The sequence below is a fragment of the Acinonyx jubatus genome, chromosome B2 (assembly GCF_027475565.1).
Source record: "Acinonyx jubatus isolate Ajub_Pintada_27869175 chromosome B2, VMU_Ajub_asm_v1.0, whole genome shotgun sequence".
Taxonomy (NCBI): Eukaryota; Metazoa; Chordata; class Mammalia; order Carnivora; family Felidae; genus Acinonyx; species Acinonyx jubatus.
The window spans coordinates 147,569,354-147,595,645 of record NC_069385.1 but is presented as its reverse complement, the minus strand read 5'-3'; the positions used below and the strand labels follow the sequence as shown (position 1 = coordinate 147,595,645).

At 44.1% G+C, this 26,292-nt stretch overlaps 2 protein-coding genes across 13 annotated transcripts in view; both read right to left on the bottom strand.

The window, feature by feature from the left end:
- The window catches only part of LOC106983418 (zinc finger protein with KRAB and SCAN domains 8-like), a 30,698-nt gene extending 22,110 nt beyond the window's left edge, over positions 1–8,588 (bottom strand). For all 7 annotated transcript variants that reach the window (XM_015081614.3, XM_053223301.1, XM_015081616.3 and 4 more), the window contains exons 1-2: positions 6,549–8,588; positions 5,493–5,638 (exon numbers count right to left, since the gene is read on the bottom strand). The gene's annotated coding sequence lies outside the window, so the exon portion shown is untranslated. The remainder of the gene's footprint in view (positions 1–5,492; positions 5,639–6,548) is intronic.
- A 148-nt stretch (positions 8,589–8,736) lies between these two features.
- ZKSCAN8 (zinc finger with KRAB and SCAN domains 8) overlaps positions 8,737–26,292 on the bottom strand; it is a 28,951-nt gene continuing 11,395 nt past the window's right edge. For 2 of the 6 annotated variants that reach the window (XM_053223276.1, XM_027051863.2), the window contains exons 2-6: positions 19,671–20,179; positions 18,931–19,069; positions 15,998–16,089; positions 15,585–15,708; positions 8,737–14,996 (exon numbers count right to left, since the gene is read on the bottom strand). In XM_053223276.1, coding sequence (XP_053079251.1) covers positions 14,035–14,996; positions 15,585–15,708; positions 15,998–16,089; positions 18,931–19,069; positions 19,671–20,087 — 1,734 coding nt within the window. In that variant the 5' untranslated portion in view covers positions 20,088–20,179 and the 3' untranslated portion in view covers positions 8,737–14,034. Of the gene's footprint in view, positions 14,997–15,584; positions 15,709–15,997; positions 16,090–18,930; positions 19,070–19,670; positions 20,585–26,292 lie in introns of those variants that run through there. The other 4 variants (XM_053223275.1, XM_053223274.1, XM_053223273.1 and 1 more) reach the window with 4 other exon arrangements.

Genomic DNA, 26,292 nt, shown 5'->3' with positions numbered 1-26,292 from the left:
CCCTCCCCTGCTCATGCTCTGTCTCTCTCAAAAGATAAACATTAAAAAAAATTTTTTTTTAAATGGGCAGAAAACATGAACAGACACTTCTCCAAAGAAGATATACAGATGGCAAACAGACACATGAAAAGATGCTCAACACCACTCATCATCAGGGAAATACAAATCAAAACCATGATGAGGGAGCCTGGGTGGCTCAGTCGGTTAAGCATCTGATTTCAACTCAGGTCATGATCTCGTGGTCTGTGGGTTTGAGCCCCACATCACGCTCTGTGCTGAGAGCTCGGAGCCTGGAGCCTGCCTTTGATTCTGTGTCTCTGTCACTCTCTGCCCTTCCCCTGATCACACTCTGTGTCTCTCTCAAAAAAAGAAACATTATGGGGCGCCTGGTGGCTCAGTGGATTAAGCATCCGACTTCGGCTCAGGTCATGATCTCGCGGTCCATGGGTTCGAGCCCCGCATAGGGCTCTGTGCTGACCGCTCAGAGCCTGGAGCCTGTTTCAGATTCTGTGTCTCCCTCTTTCTCTGACCCTCCCCTGTTCATGCTCTCTCTCTGTCTCAAAAATAAGTAAATGTTAAAAAAATTTTTTATTAAAATAAAAAATAAAAAAACAAAACATTAAAACAAACCACCATGATGAAATACCACTTCTGACCTGTCAGAATGGCTATAATTAATAAGACAAGAAACAGCAGGTGTTGGTGAAGATGTGGAGAAAGAGGAACCCTCATGCACTGCTGGTGGGAATGCAAACTGGTGCAGCCACTCTGGAAAACAGTGTCTAGGTTCCTCAAAAAGTTAAAAATAGAACTACCTTAGACCCAGCAACTACACTACTACGTATTTATCCAGAGTACAAAAATACGAATTCAAAAGGATACATGCACCCCTACATTTATTGCAGCATTATTGACAATTGCCAGGATATGGAAGCAGCCCAACTGTCAATGATGTGGATGGAACTAGAGTGTATTACGCTAAGCAAAATAAGACAGAGAAAGACAAATACCATACGATTTCACGCCTATGTGGAATTTAAGAAACAAATGAACAAAGGGGAAAACAAAGAGAGACAAATCAAAAAACTGATTCTTAATTACAGAGAAGGAACCGATAGTTACCAGATGAAAGGGAGTGGGAGGATGGGCTAAATAGGTGATGGGGATAAAGGAGCGCATTTGTCATGATGAGCACACAGAATACTGTATAGAACTGTCGAGTCATTGTATTATACATCTGAAACTATTGTAACACTGTATGTTAATTAACTTGAATTTAAAAACTTAAAAGTTTGGGACGCCTGGGTGGCTCAGTTGAGCGTCCGACTTCGGGTCGGGTCATGATCTCATGGTTCGTGTGTTTGAGCCCCACATCCGGCTCTATGCTGACAGCTCAGAGCCTGGAGCCTGCTTCCGATTCTGTGTCTCCCTCTCTCTGCCTCTCCCCCACTTGTGCTCTGTCTCTCTCTCTCTCTCTCAAAAATAAATAAGCATTAAAAAAAATTTTTTTAAGTATGCCTATGTTTTTGACTAGATAATATACAATTGAAAAGTCAGGACGCCTAGGTGGCTCAGTGGTTAAGCATCTGACTGTGGCTCAGGTCATGATCTCATGGTTCATGCCCCTCTCTCTCAAAGAAAAAAAAAAAAAGAGAAATCAAAATCCTCTGAAAAGATATATAGAGGGGCACTTGGATGGCTCAGTCCGTTAAGTGTCCAACTTTGGCTCAGGTCATGATCTCGTGGTTCACAAGTTTGACCCTCTTAGGGTTCTCTGCTGTTAGCAGGAAGCCCACTTGGGATCCTCTGTACCTGCCTCTCTGCGCCACCCCCACTCTTGTGTGCTCTCTCCCAAAAAATAAACAAACATTAAAGAAAAAAAAAACGACATATAGAAACAAATCTTGTTTCCATTCCACCCTGATCCCCCTCGGTTTACCACTTCCATAGGTAATTTTTATTAGTTTCTTGTATCTTTGAATGTTTCTTCATACAAACGTGTCTTTTCTGAACCTCTGATTTCCTTGTTCCTGTTGTGGGGTGGGGTGTGGAAGTTTCCTTGCTCCTGTTGTGGGGTGGGGTGTGGAAGTTCCCCACGAGTCAGGCACAGGCCCACTGGCACATGGACACTACCCTCCATGGCTGGGCTGAATCATTTCTCAGTGATGCTCTATCACGTTTCTCTGAACAGTCGCTCCTTAGCAACAGTGAAAAAGGCTCACTCAGGGCAGGGGTCACATGCACATGAACTCCTGCCCAGAACCCAGGAAACATGGTTACCCACGGAAGCCTGTGGCCTAAGCTGCTCAGCTCTTATTAAGAAAATATGAAGAATCCCTCGTCCTACCCAAACCCCTTTAGGTCTGCAGCTCGCTCAAACTGGAAATGATCCTATCCTGCCGCTGCCTCAATGGGCTTCCTCATACCGGATAGCTACGGGTATGTACAAAATACCTTTCTGGGCTGTAATCAGATACCTCTGGGTTAACACCTTTAACTTTGAAGAAATCTGTGAGAAGAAGGACATGTGCCCTCATCTTTTAAGCAGAAGAGTCTGAGAGGGAGCAGAAAAATGCAATATACAATAGTAAAAGAGGGGCGCCTAAGGGGCTCAGTCGGTTAAGCATCCGACTTCGGCTCAGGTCATGATCTCAGTTTATGAGTTCGAGCCCCGCATCGGGTTCTATGCTGACAGCTCAGAACCTGGAGCCTGCTTCAGATTCTGTGTCATCCTCTCTCTCTCTCTCTGTCCCCTACCCCTCCCATGCTCTGCTGGCTCCCAAAAATAAATAAAAATGTAAAATAGCAAAAGAAAGGAATCTTCATGAGTAGCTCATTTAGCTTTTTTCTTTGAGGCAAAAAGATCTCAGGAACATCTCAATAAAACTGCCAGGTGTCCCTGAGTGTCGCGCGCGCGCGCGCGCGCACACACACACACACACACACACACACACACACACACGAAGTAGGGGAGGATACAGGGGCCAGGACGGGGCGGTCCCCTCCCCCAGAGTCTCTGTTATTCCGCAAGCCTGAGCGGCAGGAGGGGGAAGGGGAGGGGCAGGGCAAGGGAGCAAAGGAAGAGCGGCAGGGGCGCGAGAAAGCAGGCGGAGGCCAGGGTGGTGGTCAGCCGAGACCAGGGAGCGAGCAGGCCCCCAGCTCGAAACCAGACCCCACACCTGCACTTCCGAGGTGAGTACGGCGCCGGAAGGGGCGGAGCCGTCGACTTCCGCAGATCCCTGCTGCCCTCGCTTTGCGGCCGCTCTAGGGCCCCGGAGGCTTCTTCCCCAGTGGTCCCTGAGCTGGCCAACAAACAAGGTTTTTACTTCAAACCAGGTATTTTGCACCTTTTATCGCCTTTAATTCCGCAAATAAAACGTTATGCTCCTCCTCTCATGTGTAAGAAAACTGAAAAGCAGATAAATTTTTTGGTTGGACAACTAATAAAGCAGACGAGTCAGAGAAAGACAAATACCACATATGATTTCACCCACATGTGGAATTCAGGAAACAAAACAGATGAACACAGGGGAAGGGAAGGGAAAAGAAAGTAAGATAGGGGCGCTTGGGTGTTTTCGTCGGTTAACCATCCAACTCTTGTTTTCGGGTCAGCTCATGATCTCCTGGTTTGTGGGGTTGAGGCTGGCAACTGGTTCTGCAGTGACAGCATGGAGCTTGTTTGGAATTCTCTCTCTCCCTCTGCTGCTCTCCTGCCCATGCTGTCTCTCTCTCTCTCACTCTCAAAATAAACAAAAAAGCCCCCCAAACTTAAAAAGATAGGATAAAAACTGAGAGGGAGACAAACCACGAGAGACTATTTTTTAATTTTTTAATGTTTATTTTTGAGAGAGACAGAGAACAAGCGGGGGAGGGGCAGAGAGAGAGAGAGAGAGAGAGAGAGAATCTGAAGCAAGCTCCAGGCTCTGAGCTGTCAGCACAGAGCCAGATGTGGGGCTCAAACCCACACTGTGAGATCATAACCTGAGCTGAAGTCAGACACCTAACCAACTGAGCGAACCAGGCTCCCCCTTGAGAGACTCTTAAATACTGAGAACTGAGGGTTGCTAGAGGGGTTTGGGGAGGAGGGGATAGGCTAAATGGGTGATGGGCATTAAGGAGGACACTTGTGATGAGCACTGGGTTGCATGTAAGTGATGAATCAGTAAATTCTACTCCTGAAACCAATACTATACTATATGTTAGCTAACTTCAACTTAAATAAAATCTTAAAAAAAGTAAAATAAGCAAATAAATAAAAAGCAGAAAACTTAAAAAAAAAAAAGGAGACAGATGAAATTTGAACCCAGATCGATTACAGTCCTAAAATCCCTCCACTTTGCACTCAGAAACTACTTCTTAATTTGTAAATTTAATACTATTCCAATAAAAAATACCAACTTTTTTGTAAATAGATTTTAACGTTCACATAGACAAGTAAGTAAACAAGCAAGACTCCCTGGTACAACTCTGAAAAGGAGGGCAATGAAGGAGCACTTTTCCTAAGTGATCATAAACATATTACAAAGCCTCAGTGAGGCAGTGTGATAGTGGTGAGACAGACAAATGGCACAGAATAGAAAGTCCAGAAATAGATGCAATCAGAGGGAGAAATTTAGCATAGAAAAAAGGTACTATTATCAGTAAGAAAAAGACAAGTAGACTCCTCAATAAATGTATGGTGAGAACTAGGTAATCATCTGGAAAAATGTTAAATTGGATTCCTTCCTCAGTCTATATACAGGTCAATATTCCAAATAAATCAAAGTTTTATTTATTTATTTTAAAACATTTTTAAAATTTTTTTAATGTTTATTTATTTTTGACAGAGAAAGAGAGAGAGAGAGAGAGAGACCAAGCATAAGCAGGGGAGGGGCAGAGAGGGAGACACAGAATCCGAAGCAGGTTCCAGGCTCTGAGCTGTCAGCACAGAGCCCAACGTGGGGCTTGAACTCAAAGACTGCGACATCATGACCTGAGCCGAAGTTGGATGCTCAAACGACTGAGCCACCTGGGCGCCCCTAAATCAAAGTTTCAAATGTTATAAATGAAAACTATAAACGTACCAGAGGAAAATGTGGGAGAAGTCTTTAATAACCTCAGAATAGGAAGGCCTTTCTAATTATAAGCCCAAATCCAGAGGCTATAAATGAAAAGATTGATAAATTTGAAATCAATACAAAGAATCAAAATTCCTGCAAGGTAAAATAACAAAACCACCTTAAGCAGAGTCAAAGACACATAAAAAAACAGAATACAGCTTGTCTCAGACAACAGGCAGCAAAGACAGAATTCTTTATCAATAACATACTGTGGAAATGGAAGCTGCGCCGGGTGCCCTCTTGTTCTACCCTCACTTTGAAGCAGATTCTGCTGAGGGTTCATAACAGCACACCTACATTGATACGTTATATTAACTTAAAAAAAAGAGTCTTCTCAGGTGCCTTATTGTAGAATCTTCAGAAAACTACAGAATGTCAAAGTTTAATACTTACAACCCTCTCGTGGGATAAAGGGTTCCTATAGTTGAGATTTTAATGGTGCGTTCCTGGGTAGGAGTTGGAGACTGATTCTCCCTCCCTTGGCTCCCAGGGCTCATATTTCTTGCTAGATTACTTCTTGACTGTGCAAGAGCTGGGACCTGAAAAAAAAAATTAAACACATGAAATTATGAATGTATCACTGTATAAACAAATGAATCATTAGAGCAGACCAGTTAAGAGAGGTATGGAGAAAAATAATGACAATATCTAGATACTTTTGTTATCAGGTACCGTTCATGTAATCATGATAACAATTCTAGGCAGGTGCTTTTGTCATCCTCATTTACATATGAGGAAATAGAGGCACAGAGAGATTAAGTGATTTGGCCACATCACAGGTTTAGACCTACAGGCCCCCAAAATGGAAAAAAACATCCCTAAGAGACTAAACGTTTACGATGACTTAATAAATACTTCTCCCTTCCCTTCCTGCTGTCTGGTTTCATCCAACTCAGCCACTTTCTCATTGATCCGCGCCCCCGCCGTCCCACGCCACGCCCGTCCCTCTCCCAGATCTGGCACTCCTTAGGCCTAAAGGTCAGGAACTGGCCTCAGCCAGTGTCAACTGAGCTGGAGCCGGCCCAGAACAGGGAGTTTTCTAGTAACAGAATTCTTGAAAGCAGAGAAAACAGCTCCTCTGATGCTGCCACGCATTAGAGTCTGCGATTCAGTAAGCTTCCTCTTACGGGTCTCCTCTTCGTTGCCCTTCTTTTGTAAAAGAAACACTATCTTACTCAAAGAAAAAGCAAAGACTGCCATATCTGTCACACTAACTAGTGAGGGGCGGGAGAAAAAACGCAGTGTCAAGCAAGTGGCTGATCTGCTAGGTCGCGTGTCCGATCCCAGCCTGGGCAGCCGGTGGGGCCGGTGACCCGACTCGCCCCTGCCGCAGGGCACTGCAGGCCAGGCAGGAACAGCGCCGCAGGCCGCGCGGGTGGGAAAGCGGCTGCCGAGAGCCGGGCACCGGCCCCACGGGCCAAGCTGCAGCCCAAGTGTATCCGCACGCACCAGGAAACGTCCCGGGCACCCGGGTGGAAGAGGAAGCCTGCCCCAAGTGCGTATTTCCAGTCCTCCGCAGTTTCCCCATCTGTTCGGAAAGGCGGGCCGAGGGTCGGCTGGGGGCTACACCACAGCTACCAGGGGTGCACGTGGTCACGGCGGCTCCATAAATCTCGGGAGGCCGTGGGAAAGACCGGGCCGCACTCGGGCGTCGGGTCCGCGGCCGGAGGGGCGGCCGGCCAGCCTCCCCCGTGCTTCCCTCGGACGCAGGACTCGCGTCTGCAGGTAAGCCCGAGCAGGTAATCGCTGCCACCGCCGCCCGCGGGCCGGAAGTCCCGGCACTTCCGGGGCGGCCCGCGCGACACTTCCGGGCGGGTCCTCCACCAGCCCAATCCTGGAGCGCCGCCGCCCCGGGTGGTCCGCGGAGGCCGATCCGAGACCCCTTCGCTCACAGAGGCGCTTTCCCTTTGCTGATTCTGTCCAGTGTAGAACGGACGACTCTGGAATCTTGGAATTTGAAGACACCGCGGCCGGGAAAGGCAGAATCTCCAGGGGGACCCTGAAGGATCCCCAAAACCGCCAGGCGGGAGTGCAGGTGCCCAGAGCTTTATCTTTGACGATCAGAAGGCCAGAGCCGCTCCTTGTGTTGAAGATTAGGGAACAGGCCCAGGAGGACGGGGCTTTCAAAACTTGACTGGGACACCAACTGGCCTTAATGGGAGAATTTAACCCAAGGCACCGAGTCAGTATACTTGTATGGACATACAAACTGATGAAAGGAGTAAGTTCTAGAATAAAACATTACAGTTGGAGGCTCAAAGTACGGATCCACCCCCTGGCGGGGTTACAATTAAGAACACACAAGAACAAGGGTCAGACCTGAGCGCATAACCAGTCAGAAAAGAAATGGGCAAAGCATCAGGAAGCCAGGATTCTCTTCTACCTGCACCACAAACCTTAAAGGGCGACCCATTGGTCGCCGGGCCTTTGTGGACCTCCGTTTGCAGAATGGGTTGGGAAATGATCTCAAAAGTCACTTCCAAGCCTAGCATTCTATAGACTATGAATAATTAAACACAACAGAGCAATGCAGTGATTTCTTTGGTTAACTACACATTGAAACCGATTTTCTAACTCGAGTTGATACTTTTTAAACCTGTTTAAGTGCCATTGAGCTACTTAATGATGATGAGAAAGATGAATGTTCTTAAAAGGTTTTTTAAAACTAATTTAGGAAATCACATTTTTTTCTACATATTTGCCTTCTTAGGTGAGAGTAAAACTCTGTTAAAAACTTAAGTGGGTATGTTTTACTTGGCAAACTCTGACTGCATTCTGGCTTGATTTCCTTGGACTAGTTAATCCTGCCTAGCTGCTGCCAAAGGAACTGTTGAAGGTTATGTGTTGTCTCCAAAGCTACGTCTTTTGTATGTTACCGGCCCCCTGCGAAAGGGATAGCGCCCTAAGTATTATCTTTGATTCTATAAAACGAAACCAGACTGTAGTCCTGTAACACCTGGTACTTGGTATAACGAGGGAGGCAGATCTGACCCTGAAAGCAACCTTAGAACATCATCATCAACCATTTTATGGTTTACCATCACCCTGATGTGTATATTGCTGTGAACTCCAAACATTAAGGCTTTTTCTTTTCTAATCTTACATACTCTAAAATATATATAACAGGGTTCTTTTAAACCTTGCCATAGCTAATTTTTCTAATTGCAATGCTAGTATTCCTATCTCTTCTTTCTCCCATATACCTTAACTATGTCCAGCCCAGGGCTTCTCAACTTTGGCCCAATTAAACATATGAAGCCAGGTAATTTTTGTTGTCGTGGGGGCTGTGTGTGCATGCAAGGTGTTTACAGTATCCTTAACCTCTATCTGCCAGATGCCAGTGGCATCCCACCTGTGCACCGATGATAGCACCAAAGCTATCTCCAGACATTGCCAATTTTCTCCAGTTGAAAACCACTGGTTTAACGTCAGATACAAAAGTCTATTCTGCAGCACTTTTGCAACAATAACTTTAACACAGTAATCTTTAGAGTTTACTATTCCTATTTTCTTCCTTAAAGAATAAATTTGGCCAAATGGAGAGCTTCTTATTTCAGTTTTCACATATATTACCCTGAAGTTGGATTTTTTAGTCTTAGGTACAGGCAATTATAGAACTCCATAAATAATCCACACAACGATTCAACAAGCATTTATTAAACACCTACTGTGTGCTCAGCACTGTACTAGGCACTAGGGGGTGCAGAGATACAAATGTAAAAGTTATTATTCCTGCCCTCAAGGAGCTTACAATTTAATTTTGAAAATAAATACAAATGTGAAACTACAATACAGAGAGCTAGAAAATAATTACAAAGCAACATATTAGTAAGTGCATGGACCACAGTACAAACTCAAAGGGTAAGTGCTGAGGCAGCACAGAACAAGGGAGGTCTCAGTGTGAGGTGAAGTCAGGGAGAGCCCACTCGAAGATATAAAGAAGCTAGGCTTTGAAGATATGGATGCGTAAGAAGTGGGGCCAAGAAAAAAACCCAGTCCAAACAAAAGAAATTGCATGAGAAAGGCACGGAGGCAAGGGCTTGTAAGACAGCAGTGGAAGGCCACGGAAGTTTGAACAAGAAGAGTCAAGGTGAATATGCCAGAGAATTAGGCTGAGGCAGGTGAAACATGAAGGGCAAACCATGGAGAACCTGGAACACCACTGCTGGGACGGCAATCATCTGCTGAGTGTTTCTGACCGAAACTGAATTTTGAGGAGGATCAGCTTAGAAGCGTTACTGAAGGGGGTCTTGAAAGCAAGGACACTAGAAAGAAAGAATTACAACAGCTGGGGCCTCATATGGCACGGCTCTGCAGAAGGCTGCAGGGGATGGCAGAAATGTAAAAGATCCAGCCTCAAGGAGAAAACGGAGAACTGGAAGGACTCAGCAAGATGTGAGACACGTACCGTGAAGAGCAGAAAAAGACTAAAGGACAACTCCAAGACAGGGCAGGGCGCCTGAGGAGCTCAGGACACGATCTCAGGGTCACGAGTTTGAGCCCTACCCTGAGCATGGAGCCTGCTTTAAAAAATAAAAATAAAAAAAGAAATATGAAGGGCAGGGAGTCTATTCGAGGTAAATAAGCTAAGCAATAATGCCTATTTAAAAGGAAAATGTAGGCTGGGGGACAAGAGTGAGGAGTTCTGTTCCCAAATATCAAATTATGTAGGTAACTGACCCATAGGGTGGGAAATAATTAAAGTACTGAAATACAGAAGGTAAGTGTAAATAATCAAAACATAAATAGAAGCAAATACAGAAAAAATACTGGATAAAACCAAGACATGGAGATTATTTTCAGTGGAGAAAAAAGACCAATAAAGAAAAGCTAAAAATTAGGAGGAAAATGATCAAAAAAGATCCCACAAGCCAAAGAAAAGAATTCCTGAGACGCAGGGTCCCTACTCAACAGTGCGAAATATAGGTCAAGGACAAGGGGCGCCTGGGGTGGCTCAGTCAGTTAAGCGTCCAACTCTTGCTTTCGGCTCAGGTCATGATCTCAAGTTTCTTGAGTTTGAGGCCCACATTGGGCTCCCTGCTGACAGTGCACAGCCTGCTTGGGATTCTCTCTCTCTGCCCCTCTCCTGCTCATATGCTCGCTTTCTCTCTCTCTCAAAAACAAAACAAAACAAAACAAAACAGGACAAGAACTTAGAAAAGGCATTGATATTTGTCCATAGGACACTTCAGTGGCATGCTGAGTACATAAGCCAATAAGAAGTTTTAAGAATATATTAATGAGAAAATGGGGTTGAACAATGGATGACATGTTTGAAAGATCATGAATGACAAGAAAAACAGAATGGCAGCTGCATATGGGCAGTGAAGTGGAAGGTTTTCCACATTTTACGCTGTAGGTAAACTTAACTACTGTCATCCCAACAGACCATATGCCTGGCTGGGCGCATGGGTATTTTTCATTTCCCCCCACAATTCTACTTCCTTGGGGCAGTTTAGAGAAATGTACTCGAATCTGTACCTTATTGCTTTATCCTGCCAGTTAGTCTTTTAAACATGCTTTACTTGTACAATTTAGCTTTCTAATACTACAAAGCATCAAAAGTATCAGCATTTAAAGATACAATCATCAATCAAAATGACATTTTCAATCAACTGCACTACACAGTGCTGTACCACTATGCATTCCCTTCCCCAGTAGCTACCTATCTTATGGCCAGGGACACTGGATTTTCCAATGGCTGGCCAGGGCCAGTGTGCTCATTAGAGACAATACAGCACAGTGGTCAGCAGCACAGCCTCCAGAATCTGACACTGTTGGGCAGAGCCCCTGCTCTGTCATTTCCCAGCTACATGACCTTGGTCAACTCACTCACTTCTCTAAGCTTATTTCCTCATCTATAAAATGTAAGATATAATGTGTGTCATAACCATGAGAAACACTTAGCATAGAGCTTGGCACACAGTACATACTTAATAAATGTCAGCTATTACTATTTCGAGTCTCAGAACCAAGAGTAAAGCTAACTGCCGTGTATGGCAATCATCCACCACATTCTAGCACTGCCACTTGCTCAATGGAGTAAACCTTTGAAGCCTAAGACGCCTCTCCTAGGACTATGTTGGATGGCAGCAGAGTGACAGAAGAACCAGTTTATCATGCCAGGTCCTAAAATGAGAAGATCACGATGGGAGAAGGTATTGGTGAACAGTTCATTTCAGATCAAGAGCATAAAAATAGAATCTGCAGGATATAAAGGAATTTAGCACACATCACTCACAGTTAAGAGCTCAAAATAACGTCATAAAGATGGAGCAACCACATTCTGGTGCAGAGTGATTAGCAGAGACCAAGAATGGACTTCTATGTGTGCCCCAGATAAACAACAGCCTTTTCTACCTTCTTACACCATGTGGCTATTTCTGGATGCGGCTGAACCGGCTTCAATAGTTCCTTCAGGTCACAGTCTGTCCTTATTCTTTCCAGCAGAACACTGATCTTTCAGGGCACATCTTTCCTCTGAATTCTGCCAGATGCTTAGTAATTATGGATTTAATGCATAGCATGGCTGCACATTACTGTAGTAAAGAGACGTTAGCTGGTGTGCCTACAGTCATTTCAACACGTTACTCTAAGAGCCCTCACTGGACAAGTGCTCCCCTCAACCGCCTGGGAGACTGTGCACGTGTGCACGTATCTTCCCTCGGACAGTGACTCCATCCTGTAAGACCCGCATGTGGGCAGCACTGGCCTCAGGCAGAGTTCGTGTCTTACAGAGGGTACACAGAGAACAAGGATCTGGAGTCCAGATTTATTCCTGGTGTCTTGAAATTTCAAGTACAAGAGAATGGGGAACGGAATTCCCTTCAAGTGCAAGGGAATCTATAGTCCAAAAAAAAAAAAGAGAGTAAGAAAATAAAGGATAATGGAAAGCACCATTTTGAAAAAGTTAACCAAGGAGGGGTGCCTGGGTGGCTCAGTCGGCTAACTGTCTGACTTCTGATTTCAGCTCAGGTCATAATCATAGTTCAGGAGTTCAAGTCCTGCATTGGGCTCTGCATTGGCAGTGCTGAGCCTGCTTGGGATTCTCTCTCTCTCAAAATAAATAAACTTAAAAAAAAAAAAAATAGAAACAGTTAACCAAGGAAACCAAGCATGACCTATGACAGGTGGGTATCAATGGCTCAATGAAATAGGTATAACAACCTTGATGTTGTCAGTGGTCAGGGTGGGCCATAGCGGGATACAGAAGGGATTTTATAGGGAAGGAATTTATGATATAAAAGTTGGACCTTTACAATGAAAGATTTTACGACTGGTTTTTAAAAACACCAATCTTAAAATAACACGATTAGTAAGTGCTGTCCCTGTTCAGGTCAGTGTGAAGTTGTGTAAATTGGCCTGGCGTTTTCTTCAGAATGTGTAGCATATTCTTCGGCATAGGGTTAATGGAATCAATTCCCGTTTTGAAAGCTGACTTTGGAAAAAAAGCCAAGTGACTCAACTCCAAGCCTGGTGAACAAGTGGGTAATGGTCGAAAACGAGATACTATTCAAGACTAGAGTCTTCCAAATGTTGGGAGGAGTGGTAGTGCTACAGCAACAGCCCGGACCGCCAAATTTAAGGGGCAGACCATGCTCGGATGCACAGGTTCTGGTGTGCTGCTTAAAACAGCCTTGTTACTTTATACGATGTCCCTGGTATATGGAAAGCCTCAAAGGAGAAAGACAGTGCCCGGTAAGGAGTTACTATTGTGTTTCCGCTAGCTTACAGACGAATTCAGAACAGTGAGGAACCGTGGGGTGAGGTATTTGACAGATCACCGCTGTGCATTTATAAAGCTAATGGCAAGAGACAGATGGAGAATGAAGGGTGAGGTGCTAAGGCCATCTAAGGAAGGGGGACGAAGGCAATGACAGCAGTGACAGACCATCCAGTCAGGGGTTTGTGCAGACTGACAGGAACCTGAGAGGGCAGGACTGTAATGGGCCAGAAGGGATGAGTGCACGTTCTTTGTAAGGATTTTAGGTCTTCAAGCACCTGTCTCCCCTTTCGCCCACGCGATGCTATAACTGGAACAGTGTCCACACCTCTGTGCACCACGCATACAGTGGGAAGGTGGAAAAGAGAGCCGGAAGTCACCCAAAGGTACAACCACCCAAGCTCGAGAGCAGCCAGACTGAGTCTCCACTCACCTCCTTCTCTGCTTCACTCCCACAAACATCACTTCTTTTGCTGACACAGGTGCTGGGGGTGGGGGTGGTGGAGGACACGTATGGATGCTCAGTGACTCAGAGGAGTCAGTGAAGGTGATATATGAAGAAAAATGCTGGAGTGCTGTTAAAAATATAGCATTCTGAGTTTGCGGGGGAATACGGTTTTCCACTATCAGGAACGTTGGAATAAAATAACACGCACACTTAAGCATAAATACATTATGTGTCTGTAAAAATTTCCCTAGAACTAGGTTCTTAGAAAGCTAAATACAAATATAAGTCTCACAGGGAGGCTGCTTCAAACTCTAAAGTAGCTTCTCAGATCAGATCAGGATAACAAGTGCGCCTGCCGGGGAATCAGTGGGGGAAGGAGATCACAGGAGATGGGAAGAAGCAGAGGAACCGGGAGGAGCCTCTCTCACACCTACAGCTACTCACCCGAAAGACAAAATTAAGTGCCTCCACCACCAGCCACTTGCTCAGATGCTATTGTGTTTCTAAAGGATGCATTAGGCCACCAGGAGCTCCACTCCATCAGACACCTCCTAAGACAGTCAAGCTGATCCACCTGCATCAAGGAACCGGCCCAAACTACTGAAGAGCTATTCAAACTCTGCCACCGCTATCGATTCTGATCCTACGTTAAGGTTGTAGTGATGACAAAGTTTCTGGCTTTTTACTTGCACTGAAAGACCTCTCACCAGCATGTGGATTCTCTAATTCTGAATAATGCCCACACTAGGACTGTAGTTTTTTCCCTAAACTCCTGTGGATTCAGATTTTTCTCCACTGTGGATTCTCTGATGCCGAATGAGACTTGACCTCTGAATAAAGGCTTTCCCACACTCATTACATTGATAGGGCTTCTCCCCTGTGTGAATTCTCAGATGCTGTATGAGGCCAGTGTTCCCATTGAAGGCTTTCCCACATTCTTTACATTTATAGGGTCTTTCTCCAGTGTGGATTCTCTGATGTTCAATAAGGCCTGACTTCTGACTGAAGGCCCTCCCACACTCATTGCATTTGTAGGGTTTCTCCCCAGTGTGGCTTCTCTGATGGCCAATGAGGTGTGAGCTCCGCCTGAAGGTTTTCCCACACTCCTCACACTCATAGGGCTTCTCCCCTGTGTGGATTCTCTGATGTCCAATGAGGTGAGAGCTATGACTGAAAGCTTTCCCACACTCATTACATTCATAGGGTCTCTCCCCACTGTGGATTCTCTGGTGCAGAATGAGGCCTGCACTCTGACTGAAAGCCTTCCCACACTGATTGCACTGATATGGCTTCTCCCCAGTATGAATTCTCTGGTGCAGGATCAGGCCTGTGTTTTGACTGAAGGCTTTACCACACTCCTTACAGTGATAGCGTTTTACTTTGTTGTGGATATCCTGATGGGAAAGAAGGGCTGACCTATAACTGAAGGCTTTCCCACACACGTTACATTGATAGGGTTTCTCCCCAGTGTGGATTCTCCAGTGGCGAACAAGGCCTGAGCTCTGGGCAAAGCTCTTCCCACATTCGTCACATTTATGCCGTCTCTCCTGGGTGGGATTTCCCCGCTGCCTCTCTAATCTGCCCAGAAGATCTCGGGCTTCTCCACGCTCATGACCCCCGATAACATCCCCGTTGCATTTGGCAGCTGTCTCTCCATGTGGTTGGATTCCAGTAGATATTACCTGTTTCGAAGCTAATTCCCTGTTCTCACTCCTGGTCTCACCACCTGAAATTAAAATGTGATAAACATCAAGCCAATGCCACTTTCTATTCTCCATGTTAGAAAGGAATAGAATATAAGGGAAAAGGAAAACACACATGGAAGAACTACCAGCAATCACACAGCTTCCATCTGTCTCCAAGCTGCTATCATAATACAGGGAGATGAGAACAGGGCCAAGCAGAAGTACCACAAGCCAAATGGGGAAGAAGTGCCATGAACAAGGAGGGTTGTTGGGAGGCACGAAGGCAGGGAAGGGACCACCTGAGGGGCAGCTGGGGAGTGGGTAGGAATACAGACGTAGTGAATGACCTAACAGGACAGAAATGGGAAAAGCCCTGGCACTGACAGGGAGGAGCACGACAGGCCCGAAAGTCCCACAGGGCTGGGAGCAGAGGACTCCCACTGGCAGACCGAACAGTACCCACAGTAAGCCCTGGATCAGAGAATAAAAGTCCATGGGCCAGCACTGTTTCTCTCTGTTAGTTCCTGAGTTTAAACTTAAGAATGTCTTTCAGACAACTCACAGCTACCATCACATAACAAACAAACAAAAAAACCTTAAATGGTGACAATAACCAGAGCTCTCCTTACCCAGGGAGAACATGTTTCTGTAATTTTCTGGCCTGTCATCTCTATGCAGATCCTTCTGTGATGGATCAAGAAGCCACTCCTCTCGAATTAGGGACACAGCCATGTCTTCGATCTTCTCCAAAGTCTGAAACAAAACAAAATCCCCATGTGGGACTGGCACTGTTCCATGGCTCAAACCCAGACTGTCAGAGGTCCGCCAGTGCTGGGGAGGAGCAAGGGGTGGGAACACACTGTGTAAAGGGATGTAACTAAGCGGGGGACAGAGAGGAAAACGCACCAGATTTGGTGGGGGAAATCAAGAATCATGCAGAAACAGCTGGGGCAAGTTCCTGGTGAGTACTGCTACAGAGAGCCCGGGCACGTGGCAGATGCCACCGGTGCTGCGAAGCAGACCTAGAAGCAGTCCAACTCACCTGCAGCCCTGCTGTGAGAAGTGTGGCCGTCATCTCCTGGTTCCCAGGACTTCCTTTCTGGGAAGAGGCAGGACTCTCACAAGTAGAGATGGCTGAGAGGAGAAAGAAGCGAGGAGTGAGACCACCCTGTCCCACAGTTGCAGGAGCCAGCACTAACCCATCCCAAAGCTGTCTGCATTTCAGAAGATATGCACGTCAGAGATTTTGCACAAGAAGTGCTGAGCGGCCCCTGGCTGCCTCAGTACGTGGAGCATGTGGCTCCAGATCTCGGGGTCATGAGTTTGAGTATAGAGTATAGAGACTGCTTAAATAAACATTTAAAACATTAAAATGAAACATAAAATGAAATAATATAAAATATCAAAAACCAAATCAAATCAAATCTGGTATCTTGGGCTCTGGGCCCACACTAATGGCTGCCCACAGGACATCTGCACTTGGATTTCCCACTCAGCCTGAAATTCCGTGTCGAAAATAGAGTGCTGGTTTCCTAACAGGAACTGCTTTTCAATTTCTTCTCTCCCACCAAAACTACGTTCTATCCTTGTGCTTGTGTACAGCATTTCTTCAGGTCTTCATGTCTTGGCAAATGGAATATGAGAGCCAACAGAACCAATCTACCTCTATTAACTCTATTACCTTCCTGAAATGTCCACCATGACTGCCACTATCTGCTTCCCATAGGTAGCAGACAGTGCAACACCAATAAACAGACTACTGTGTTTTGGGTAATACGCTTTAGAACTTTAGACAAGAATTATATAACTAACTGAAACTGTTCCTATGTTTCTTCTTTAGGAATGTTAAAAACCCATTTATATAGAACGGCTATAAAACACATAAATGAAAAAAGAAACGCAGAGTAAATACAAGATGACACTAGAATGGTCTTGTTCTGCAAGAAGTTCTCAAAAAAACGATAGGGAAGTGTCAAAAGGACACAGGAGCCAGACTGAAGGGGGCCTCCTCTGAATAAATCTGAGACAATTTAAGCATCAAAATAAACACAATAATAAAATAAAGATAACTAAAGATACTTTATTTCTGGAATAAAGTAAGAATTTAGGAGTCCATACTGACATATAAAATAAAATGGGGAGGGAACACTCTTTATTACAAGTAAGTGTAGAAGGAATGACATAGTTAGAAAATCATCAGTTTGTAAGTCTTAGTAATCACCGATTCAATCAAGAAGCAACAATGAATATTAAAACTAGTATTTTAGCAACAAAAGTTTGATGTGGACCAAATACTTACACAGACTCAAGAGTACTTCCCCCACAAATTACTTATTTATCACAAAGGGAAAAATAGTAACCACAATGATTACCTTAGCAAAAATAAGCCTTTTTAAAAAAAAACGTGTATTTATTTTGAGAGAGAGAGAGAGAGAGAGAGAGTGTGCGCCAGCGGGAAAGCAGCAGAGAGGAGGAGAGAGAATCCCAGGCAGACTCTGCTGTCAGCGCAGAGCCCGATGAGGGACTCAAATTCATTAACTGTGAGATCATGACCTGAGCCGAGATCAAGAGTTGGACATTTAACCCACTGAGCCGCCAGGTGCCCCAAACCTAACCAAGAATAACCTTAACCAAGTCATCAAAGGTACCAACACCAATAACAGGACAATTTCCTGTTGTAATGCTGAGAAGGATACAACAGTACTTTTGGGGAGTTCCTGACACATATGCACAACTTGAATTGACTCGTAAGGAAACATCACACGAACCCAAATTTTACAGCTATTCTATAAAATAACCAACCTGTACTCTCAAAAATGTCAAGGTCATGAAGGGCAAAGAAAGGCCAAGAAACTATTTTGAATTAAAGGAGTCTATAGAGACAAAACAACTGACTGCAAAATGGAATCTTGGATTAGATTCTGGAAGATTACTGGGACAACTGACAAAACATGTATATGAACTATGGACCAGATTAGTACAGTATCAGCATTACACTTCCTAATTGTGATGCATTTATTGTGGCTATCAAAGAAAATGCTCTTGCTTGAAGAATTATATACTGAAATAATTATAAATAAAGTGGCATGATGATACCAGCAAAACCTCAAAACGCCTATGTTGTTAATACATTGAGGTAACATGGGTCGGTCAGTGGGCTGAATGTCCAACTCTTGATTTCAGCTCAGGTCATGATCCCAGGGTCATGGGATCAAGCCCCATGTCCAGGCTCGAGGTGTGGAGCTGGCCTGAGATTCTCTCTCTACTTCTCCCTCTGACCCTGCCCAGCTCATGCTCTCACATGTACATGCATTTGCTAGCACATCCTCCCCTCCCCACCACTTGTTAAGCACCCAACTCTGGTTTCTGGTTTTGGTTCACGTCATGATCCTGTTAGTGGGACCAAGTGAGATTCTCTCTCTCTGCCCCTCCCACCTCCCAACATGCACATGCTCTCTCCCTCTCTCTCTCTCTCTCTCTCAAAATACATATATAAACTTAAAAAAAAAAACAAAAAACATTGGGAAGGCACCTGGATGGCTCAGTTGGTTGAGCATCCAACCTCAGCTCAGGTCATGCTCTCACAGCTCATGAGTTTGAGTCCCATCTCAGGCTCTCTGCTGTCGGCTGCAGAGCCTGCTTCAGATCCTCTGTCCCCCTTTCTCTCTCTGCACCTCCCCTGCTCACTTTCTTTCTCTCAAGAATAAATACATTTAAAAATTAAATTAAATTAAAATTACAAAAAATATACTGGGATAACAGAAATGTGTGAATATATAAGAATCCCCAAATTCTTTGATTTGTTCTTGAACTTACCAATGGGACTGACAATCTATATTTGAAGCCTAGATAACACTTAAACTCAGATCTTAGGACTGGTCTGTACACAAAAATTCTAGTTCCTGGTTCTCCAGGAACTCAACAGGTACTTTCTTTTCTATTCCTCCCTCTCATCAATGAAATCTGGTTCCTTACCTTTCTCTTGTGACCCTTGGGACACCGGAGATTTGTGCTGCATTGCCATGGGTCGGAGCTGAGTATTTGGAAGCCCTGGTGTAGACTCTGAATGTACGACCTCCTCCCAGAGTCCATGTCCATGTGCACGGGCTGGGACCTGAAAACAACAGGGCAGCTGCATTAGAAGAAATTCCTTTGCGAGAGGAAGTGAACAACATAAAACAACCAAGAAGAGCTCATCTCTAGGGACACATGCTTGGGAAAGGAGGAAGCAGAATCTCACTTACTTCCTAGAGGCAGTAAGAACACAAATGTGTTGATTAGCGCAGAAAGGCATCATTTCTGATGCCCTTCCTACCATTTTGCACTCCCAAGGCATGGGAAGCCTGATAAACAGAAACTTGGAGCAGTTATTCAACAGAAAAAACTTTTGGTAACAAACCAGGAAACCTTAGTTCTGGTCTCAGATCTACCTTTAATTATGAGTGTCCAAAGTCACTGAAGTAATTCAAGCTCCCTGCATACCAGTTTCCCACTTGGCAAAGATCATTGCAAGGATGTTGAGGATAAAAAACGTACACATATCCTTTACAAAAATAAAAAGGACTCTACAAATATGAGCCATACTGCACTAGAACTATTTTTATCCTCACAAACAGAAATCGACACCCAGCATTCATTCCACTGCTGTGGTGCTGGTGTCTATCACCCAGCTTCCACACACCATGGGCACAGCATGCACATGTCCATCTACTTACTGGCCGTCCTAATATATCAATCTGTCTTTCTAAATCCTCCAGCAGGGTCACCACCTCCTCTCCGTTCTCTAGCTGATGTTCCTTAACCAGAGTCTGAAGCTCCTCAGGCAGGATGGTCAAGAACTGTTCTAGCACTAATAACTCCAAGATCTGCTCCTTGGTGTTCAAATCTGGCCTTAGCCACTGATGGCAGAGTGCGCGGAGTTGGATCAGAGCTTCTCGGGGTCCTAATGTCTCCTGGTAGCATAACTTCCTGAAGCGCAGACGGAATAACTCCTGGCCAGGAGGATTATTTTCATGCAGACTAGATTCCTGGTCCCAGCCATGATCTTCCTCTACCTTGACAATTACAAGGTCTTCTTCAGGAGCTTGGTCTGGTGGGGATGAGGCTGACAACTTTCTTGATTCTGCTGCCATTTAGGGCTGGAAAAACTCAGGAGGCTCGTTTCCACTACCTTCTCTATCTTCGTAAGAAGAACCTTCCAAAGGCCTCTTCTCTAAGGGCAATTCTTGGAGAAGAGAAATCGTCAAACAATATTAAAGCAAATCAAAGGTCATAGTCATTTACTAAGACATCTTAACAAGTTCCTACCACAACACAGACTTCAGGGCTTGGTCATTTAAGTGATCCTCTCCATGTTCCAGAAGTAACACCTTACCTCCTTAGCTTTCTGCCATGCCAAATCCATCTGAGGAATATTCCCTTCCTTCTGCTTCCTCTCCTTGGGGATGGGGAATATGGCAAAACAAAGTTAGGAAACCACGTAGACTGGGTCTAATTGAAGTTCTGCATTTAACCTCAGCTGGTCTTCACTGATGCTGATTTAACCTTCAGTATTTGCAACTCTAGCTATACTGTTTCTACACACTTCAACTCTCAACCTATCCCTTGTGCTCAACAGACCTTTCTTTCTTTCTTTTTCTTTCTTTCCTTCCTTCTTCTTTTTTTCTTCCTTTCCCTTCTTTCCTTCCTTCTTTCTTTCTTGACAGAGAGAGAGGAGTCGGGGAGGGGGAAGAGAGAGAGAGAGAGAGAGGGAGGAAGAGAAGCGGGGCTCATCCAAAGTGGGGCTCAAGCTCACCTGAAGCAGGGCTCAAGCTCACCCAATGTGGCACTCGAACTATGAGATCATGACCTGAACTTAAGGATTGAACCACCCAGGCACTCCAACAGACATACATTTCTACACAATCTAGCTCAAGCTATTGTCCAGAATTCCTAACACCAAAGTCTTCTCCACCTAATGTCCATTATCCTTCTGTGCTCTCCATCTTCCCTCCTATGTCAAAGCCAACTACTTCTCGCATGGACCTTATCTCACTCTACAACTCTTTGGAGCACTGGTTGCTACCTTTCCAGGAACCTAAATGCCCCATCTACACACACTAACAACCTCCAGAATGTTTTATAGATAGAATCATACAGTAGGTATCCTTCTGAGTCTGGCATCTTTCCCTTGACATAATACATATGAGGTCATCCATGTTGTGTGTACCAGTATTTTATTCCTTATGGAGATGTATGTTTATCTGTTCCCTAGTTGAGAGGTATCTCAACTCATTTTCAGTATTTGACGATTACAAATAAAGGCACGATGAACATTTGCATTTGAGGTTTGTGTAAACATGTTCTCATTTCACTTGGGTAAATATCTAAAGTAAAACTGATGGATCACATGGCAGGTGTATGTATAACTTTATAAGAAACTGTAAAACTTTTTTTTTTAATGTTTATTTATTTTTGAGAGAGCATGAGCAGGGGAGGGGTGAAGAGAGAGGGGAGGACAGAGGATCCAAACCAGGCTCCATGCTGACAGCAGAGTCCAAAACTGTTTTCTAAAGTGCCTATAACATTTTGCATTCCACTGGCTGTATGTGAGAACTGGTTCTCTCTATCCTAACAAGCAGCATTTGATATGGTTTTATTTTTAATTTTAGATATTCTAACAAGTATGTAATGGTATCTCATTATGGTTTAATTAATTATTTTTTAACCACTCCCTGATATCTCACTATGGTCTTTTTTTTTTTTTTAATGTTTATTTTTGAGAGAGAGAGAGAGCACACGCCACAGATTCTGAAGCAGGCTCCAGGCTCTGAGCTGTTAGCACAGAGCCTGATGTGGGGCTCGAACCCACGAACCACGAGATCATGACCTGAGCTGAAGTTGGTTGCTTAACTGACTGAGCCACCCAGATGCCTATTCACTATGGTCTAAATTTGCATCTTCCTTCTAATTCTGTAGAGCATCCTTTCACCTGTTTGTCTACCATCCATATTATCGTCTCTGGTGAAGTTATCCGCTCAAAACTTTTGCCTGTTTTAAAAATAAACTTCTTTATTATTGAGTTTTGAGAATTCCTTACCTATCTTGGACACCAAGACCATTATGATATATATGATGTGCAAATATTTCCTCCTCTTCATTCCTTTAACAGTGCCTTTCCAAGAACACAAATCCATATCTTTTCTGAAGTCTAATTTGTCATTTTTTTTCTTTTAGGGATTGTGCTTTTGGTGTCATACCTAAGAAATTTTTGCTTAACTCACAGTCGCAAAGATTTTCTCCTGTTTTCTTCTAAAACTTCTATAGTTTTAGGTTTTACCATAGGTCTATGATCCATCTTGACTTAATTTTTTTAAGTAATCTCCGCACCCAACCTGGGGCTTAAAATCATGACCCCGAGACCAAGAATCACACACTCCACCTACTGAGCCTGCCAGGCATCCCAAATTTTGAGTTAATTTTTGTACAGAATTTGAGTTGTGGATGGAGTTTAATTTTTTGGAACACAGCTACCAAATTGTTCCAGCACCTTCAAAAAGATTACCCCTTTACCGACTGAATTATCTTTACATCTTTGTCAAAAATCAATTGACCGCGTATGTGTGGGTTTATTTCTGTAATCTGTATTCTGGTCCATTGATCTATATGTTTACCCTTTTCCCCAAACAAAATTGTCTTGATTATTGCAGCTTTAAAATATTAAAACCAAATATTAAGAGTCCTGCAACTTGTTGCAATATTTTCAAAATTGTTTTGACTTTAAGTTTATTTATTTTGAGAGAGACAGAGACAGCGTGAGTGGGGTTGGGGCAGAGAGAGAGGGAGAGAGAATCCCAAGCAGGCTCCACACTGTCAGCAGAGAGCTTGATGCAGGGCTCGAACCCACCAAACTGTGAGATCGTGAGCTGAGCCAAAACCAAGAGTCAGACGCTTAACCCACTCAGCCACCCAGGAGCCTCTGTTTTTCTTTTTTTAAAAAAAAAATTTTTTTTTTCAACATTTATTTTTGGGACAGAGAGAGACAGAGCATGAACGAGGGAGGGGCAGAGAGAGAGGGAGACACAGAATCGGAAACAGGCTCCAGGCTCTCAGCCATCAGCCCAGAGCCTGATGCGGGGCTCGAACTCACGGACCACGAGATCGTGACCTGGCTGAAGTCGGACGCTTAACTGACTGCGCCACCCAGGCGCCCCTGTTTTTTCTAATTCCATGGTCTTTTGATACAAATTCCTACCAACCCTCTCTCCCGGAACTGGATTTGTGCTGGATCTATACAGCTCACTGACATTTTAATATCCATTCTATAAACACACTCTATCTCTCCATTTAAGTCTTCTCCAATTTCTTTCATTAGTGCCCCAAATACCTATCCTTAAAGGAACAGACAGAATATTTTCTCCTTTAAAATCTTTTCTTGGAGCACCTGGCTGCCTCAGGCAGAAAAACATAGAACTCTTGATCTCAGAGTCATGAGTTCAAGTGCCACGTTGGGTGTAGAGCTTACTTCAAATGAGTAATTTTCCTACAGTTATGTATTATTAGTTGCAAAGGAGTTTTGACTTCCTAACTTAATTGTATGTTCTCTATAAGTAAAGATCTGTATCTTTTACTTTATTGATAGAATCAAAGATCATTCAAGGGCTATTATTTGTAATATCTAACACGGAAGGTTATCTGTCTTTGTTTAAGAGCAAGATTTAGATACAAAACCTATAGATCTAAAGACTTTATTAAAGGGTCCTATTTCTTTGTGGGTATGTCTATGGCCTTTAGCTTTGGTAGCAGACATCACTTCTTGCCTGTACTTGCAGTGGTTAAGTGGTCTTCCTGCCTTTGGCTATTCTTTTCTCTCATTCATGTTCCCCACAGCTGCCTGTTGTGGGTTGAACTGTGTCCTCCCAAAAGACATGCTGAGGTCCTAACCTCTGATACCTGCGAATGTGACCTTATTTGGAAATAGGGTCTTTGCAGATGTAATTAAGTTAAGATAAGGTTATACTGGAGTAGAGTAAGCCCTTAATACAACATAACTGGTGTTCTTTTAGGAAAGTAAGAGACACAGAGACTGAGATATACAAAGAGAGAGCCATGTGAAGACACAGACAAAGAAGAGAGCTGTGAGGCCACAGACGCAGAGGTAAGGAGTTATGCAGCCACAAGCCAAGGAATGCCTGTAACAACCAGAAAGTCGGTGAACGTGGCTCTGCCAACATCTTTTTTTTTTTTTTAAGTTTTTTTTTTCTTCTGTTTATTTTATTTTTGAGAGAGAGGGCACAAGTTGGGAAGGGACAGAGAGGAGAGGGGACAGAGGATCCGAAGCAGGCTCTGCTCTGACAGCAGAGAGCGCAATGTGGGGCTTGAACCCATGAACCACGAAATCATGACCTGAGCCAAAGTCAGACGTTTAACCAACTTAGCGCCCCCAGGCGCCCCTGCCAACATCTTGACTTTGGACTTTTAGCCTCCATAACTATGAAAGAATAAATTTCTGCTGTGCTAAGCCACCCAGCTTGTGCTACTTTGTTATGTTACCCTATAAAATTAACACCTTTCTAGAAAGACTTTTAATAAATATGTAATATAACTCATCACTTTAAAATCTTTTGAAAGGGAACCCACCTCTTCAGCATGATATGCAATGGCCTTTATGGTATGTAAACCTGCTTACCTTTATCTACTATAAGCTCAGCTTCACATACCTATTCCAAATGTGGCTTTCTTTAAAAAAAAAAAAAAATTTTTTTTTTAATGTTTATTTTATTTATTTTTGAGAGACAGAGAGAGACCGCACAAGTGGGACAGGGCAGAGAGAGAGAGAGAGAGAGGGAGACCCAGAATATGAAGCAGGCTCCAGGCTCCGAGCTGTCAGCACAGAGCCCGACGCGGGGCTCGAACTCACGAGCCGTGAGATTATGACCTGAGCCAAAGTCGGACGCTCAACCAACTGAGCCACCCAGGCACCCCCAAATGTGGCTTTCTTTAAGCTCCACTCTATTACAGAGCTCTTTATTCTAGTTCAGTGGTTTTCAACCAGGCCAATTTTGCTCCCCTCTCCCAGGGACCCTTGGCAATCTCTGAAAACATTTCTGGTTGTTAAAACTGAAGGGAAGGGATGCTACTGGTATCCAGTAGGTAGAAGCCCACGATGCTACTAAACATCTTACAATGCATAACACAGACCCCCCAACAAAGGATGATCTGTCAATGCCAAGGTTCATAAACCCCGGTCTAGCTGAAACCATTCACTCTAACTTAAAAGTCTCAGCTTACCTACTATTTTTTTCATGAGATGTCTGTCACTCCCACTCTGACATGCCCCAACCCACAAGCAGATTAAGGTGCTCATTCTTGCCAAGATATTTTTCACATGGTCCAAATAGAGGATTGATCACATTGTGTAGGTACTGTAAATGTGTGCCCATGGCCACGGTTTTATTGCAAATGTTTGTTTGTGGCAGTCACCTTCTTCTCTGTCCCTCTTATAAAACAAGGAAGTTTTATTACATATTTGTATTCCAGAAAGATCACAAAGGCAGCACTACAGACAATGGAAAGGAGCATAAATGAAGGCAGTATATCCAAAACAGCTGGCAAGAGATGAACATGATAAAACCACACCTATAATCCTCAAAGAAAGAGGAGAGACAGGCCCTTAGGAGGAAAATCAGATTACATCTACTTCTTGATGTGAGTCTTGAAAGCAGTGCCTCTTTCAGGAGTTTTTTTTAGGGGGCAGGGGGAAGAATGGGGTAGGGGTAGTTCAGTCTCTACAATCAATTGAAAACACAGAGCTTTTCCATAGAAAAAAACCCCATAGGCACAAAAGTTTACATTCAATTTCAGCACAGTTCACAGACCTGATGCCCATGCAAGGACTCCAGGGCCATTAAGAACCTTACTTAGAGGGATGCCCGGCTGGCTCAGTGGGAAGGGTTTGCGACTCCTGGTCTCAGGGTGCTGAGTCTGAGCCCCATGTTGGGGAGTAAAGATTACTAAAGAATATATCAGGGCGCCTGGGTGGCTCAGTTGGTTAGGCAGCTGACTCTTGATTTCAGCTCCGGTCATGATCCCACAGTTTGTGAGTTCAAGCCCTGTGTCGGGCTCTGTGCTGACAGCACAGAACCTGCTTGGGATTCTGTCTCTGCCCCTCCCCAGATCGCGCACATTCTCTCCTTCTCTTTCTTAAAAAAAAAAAAAAAAAAAAAATTACATATACATATATATGTATATATACATATATACACACATATACACACACACACACACGTATGTATGTATATGTGTGTATGTACATATATAAACTTAAAAAAACAAAAAACCACCCTTAGAGAGCATGGA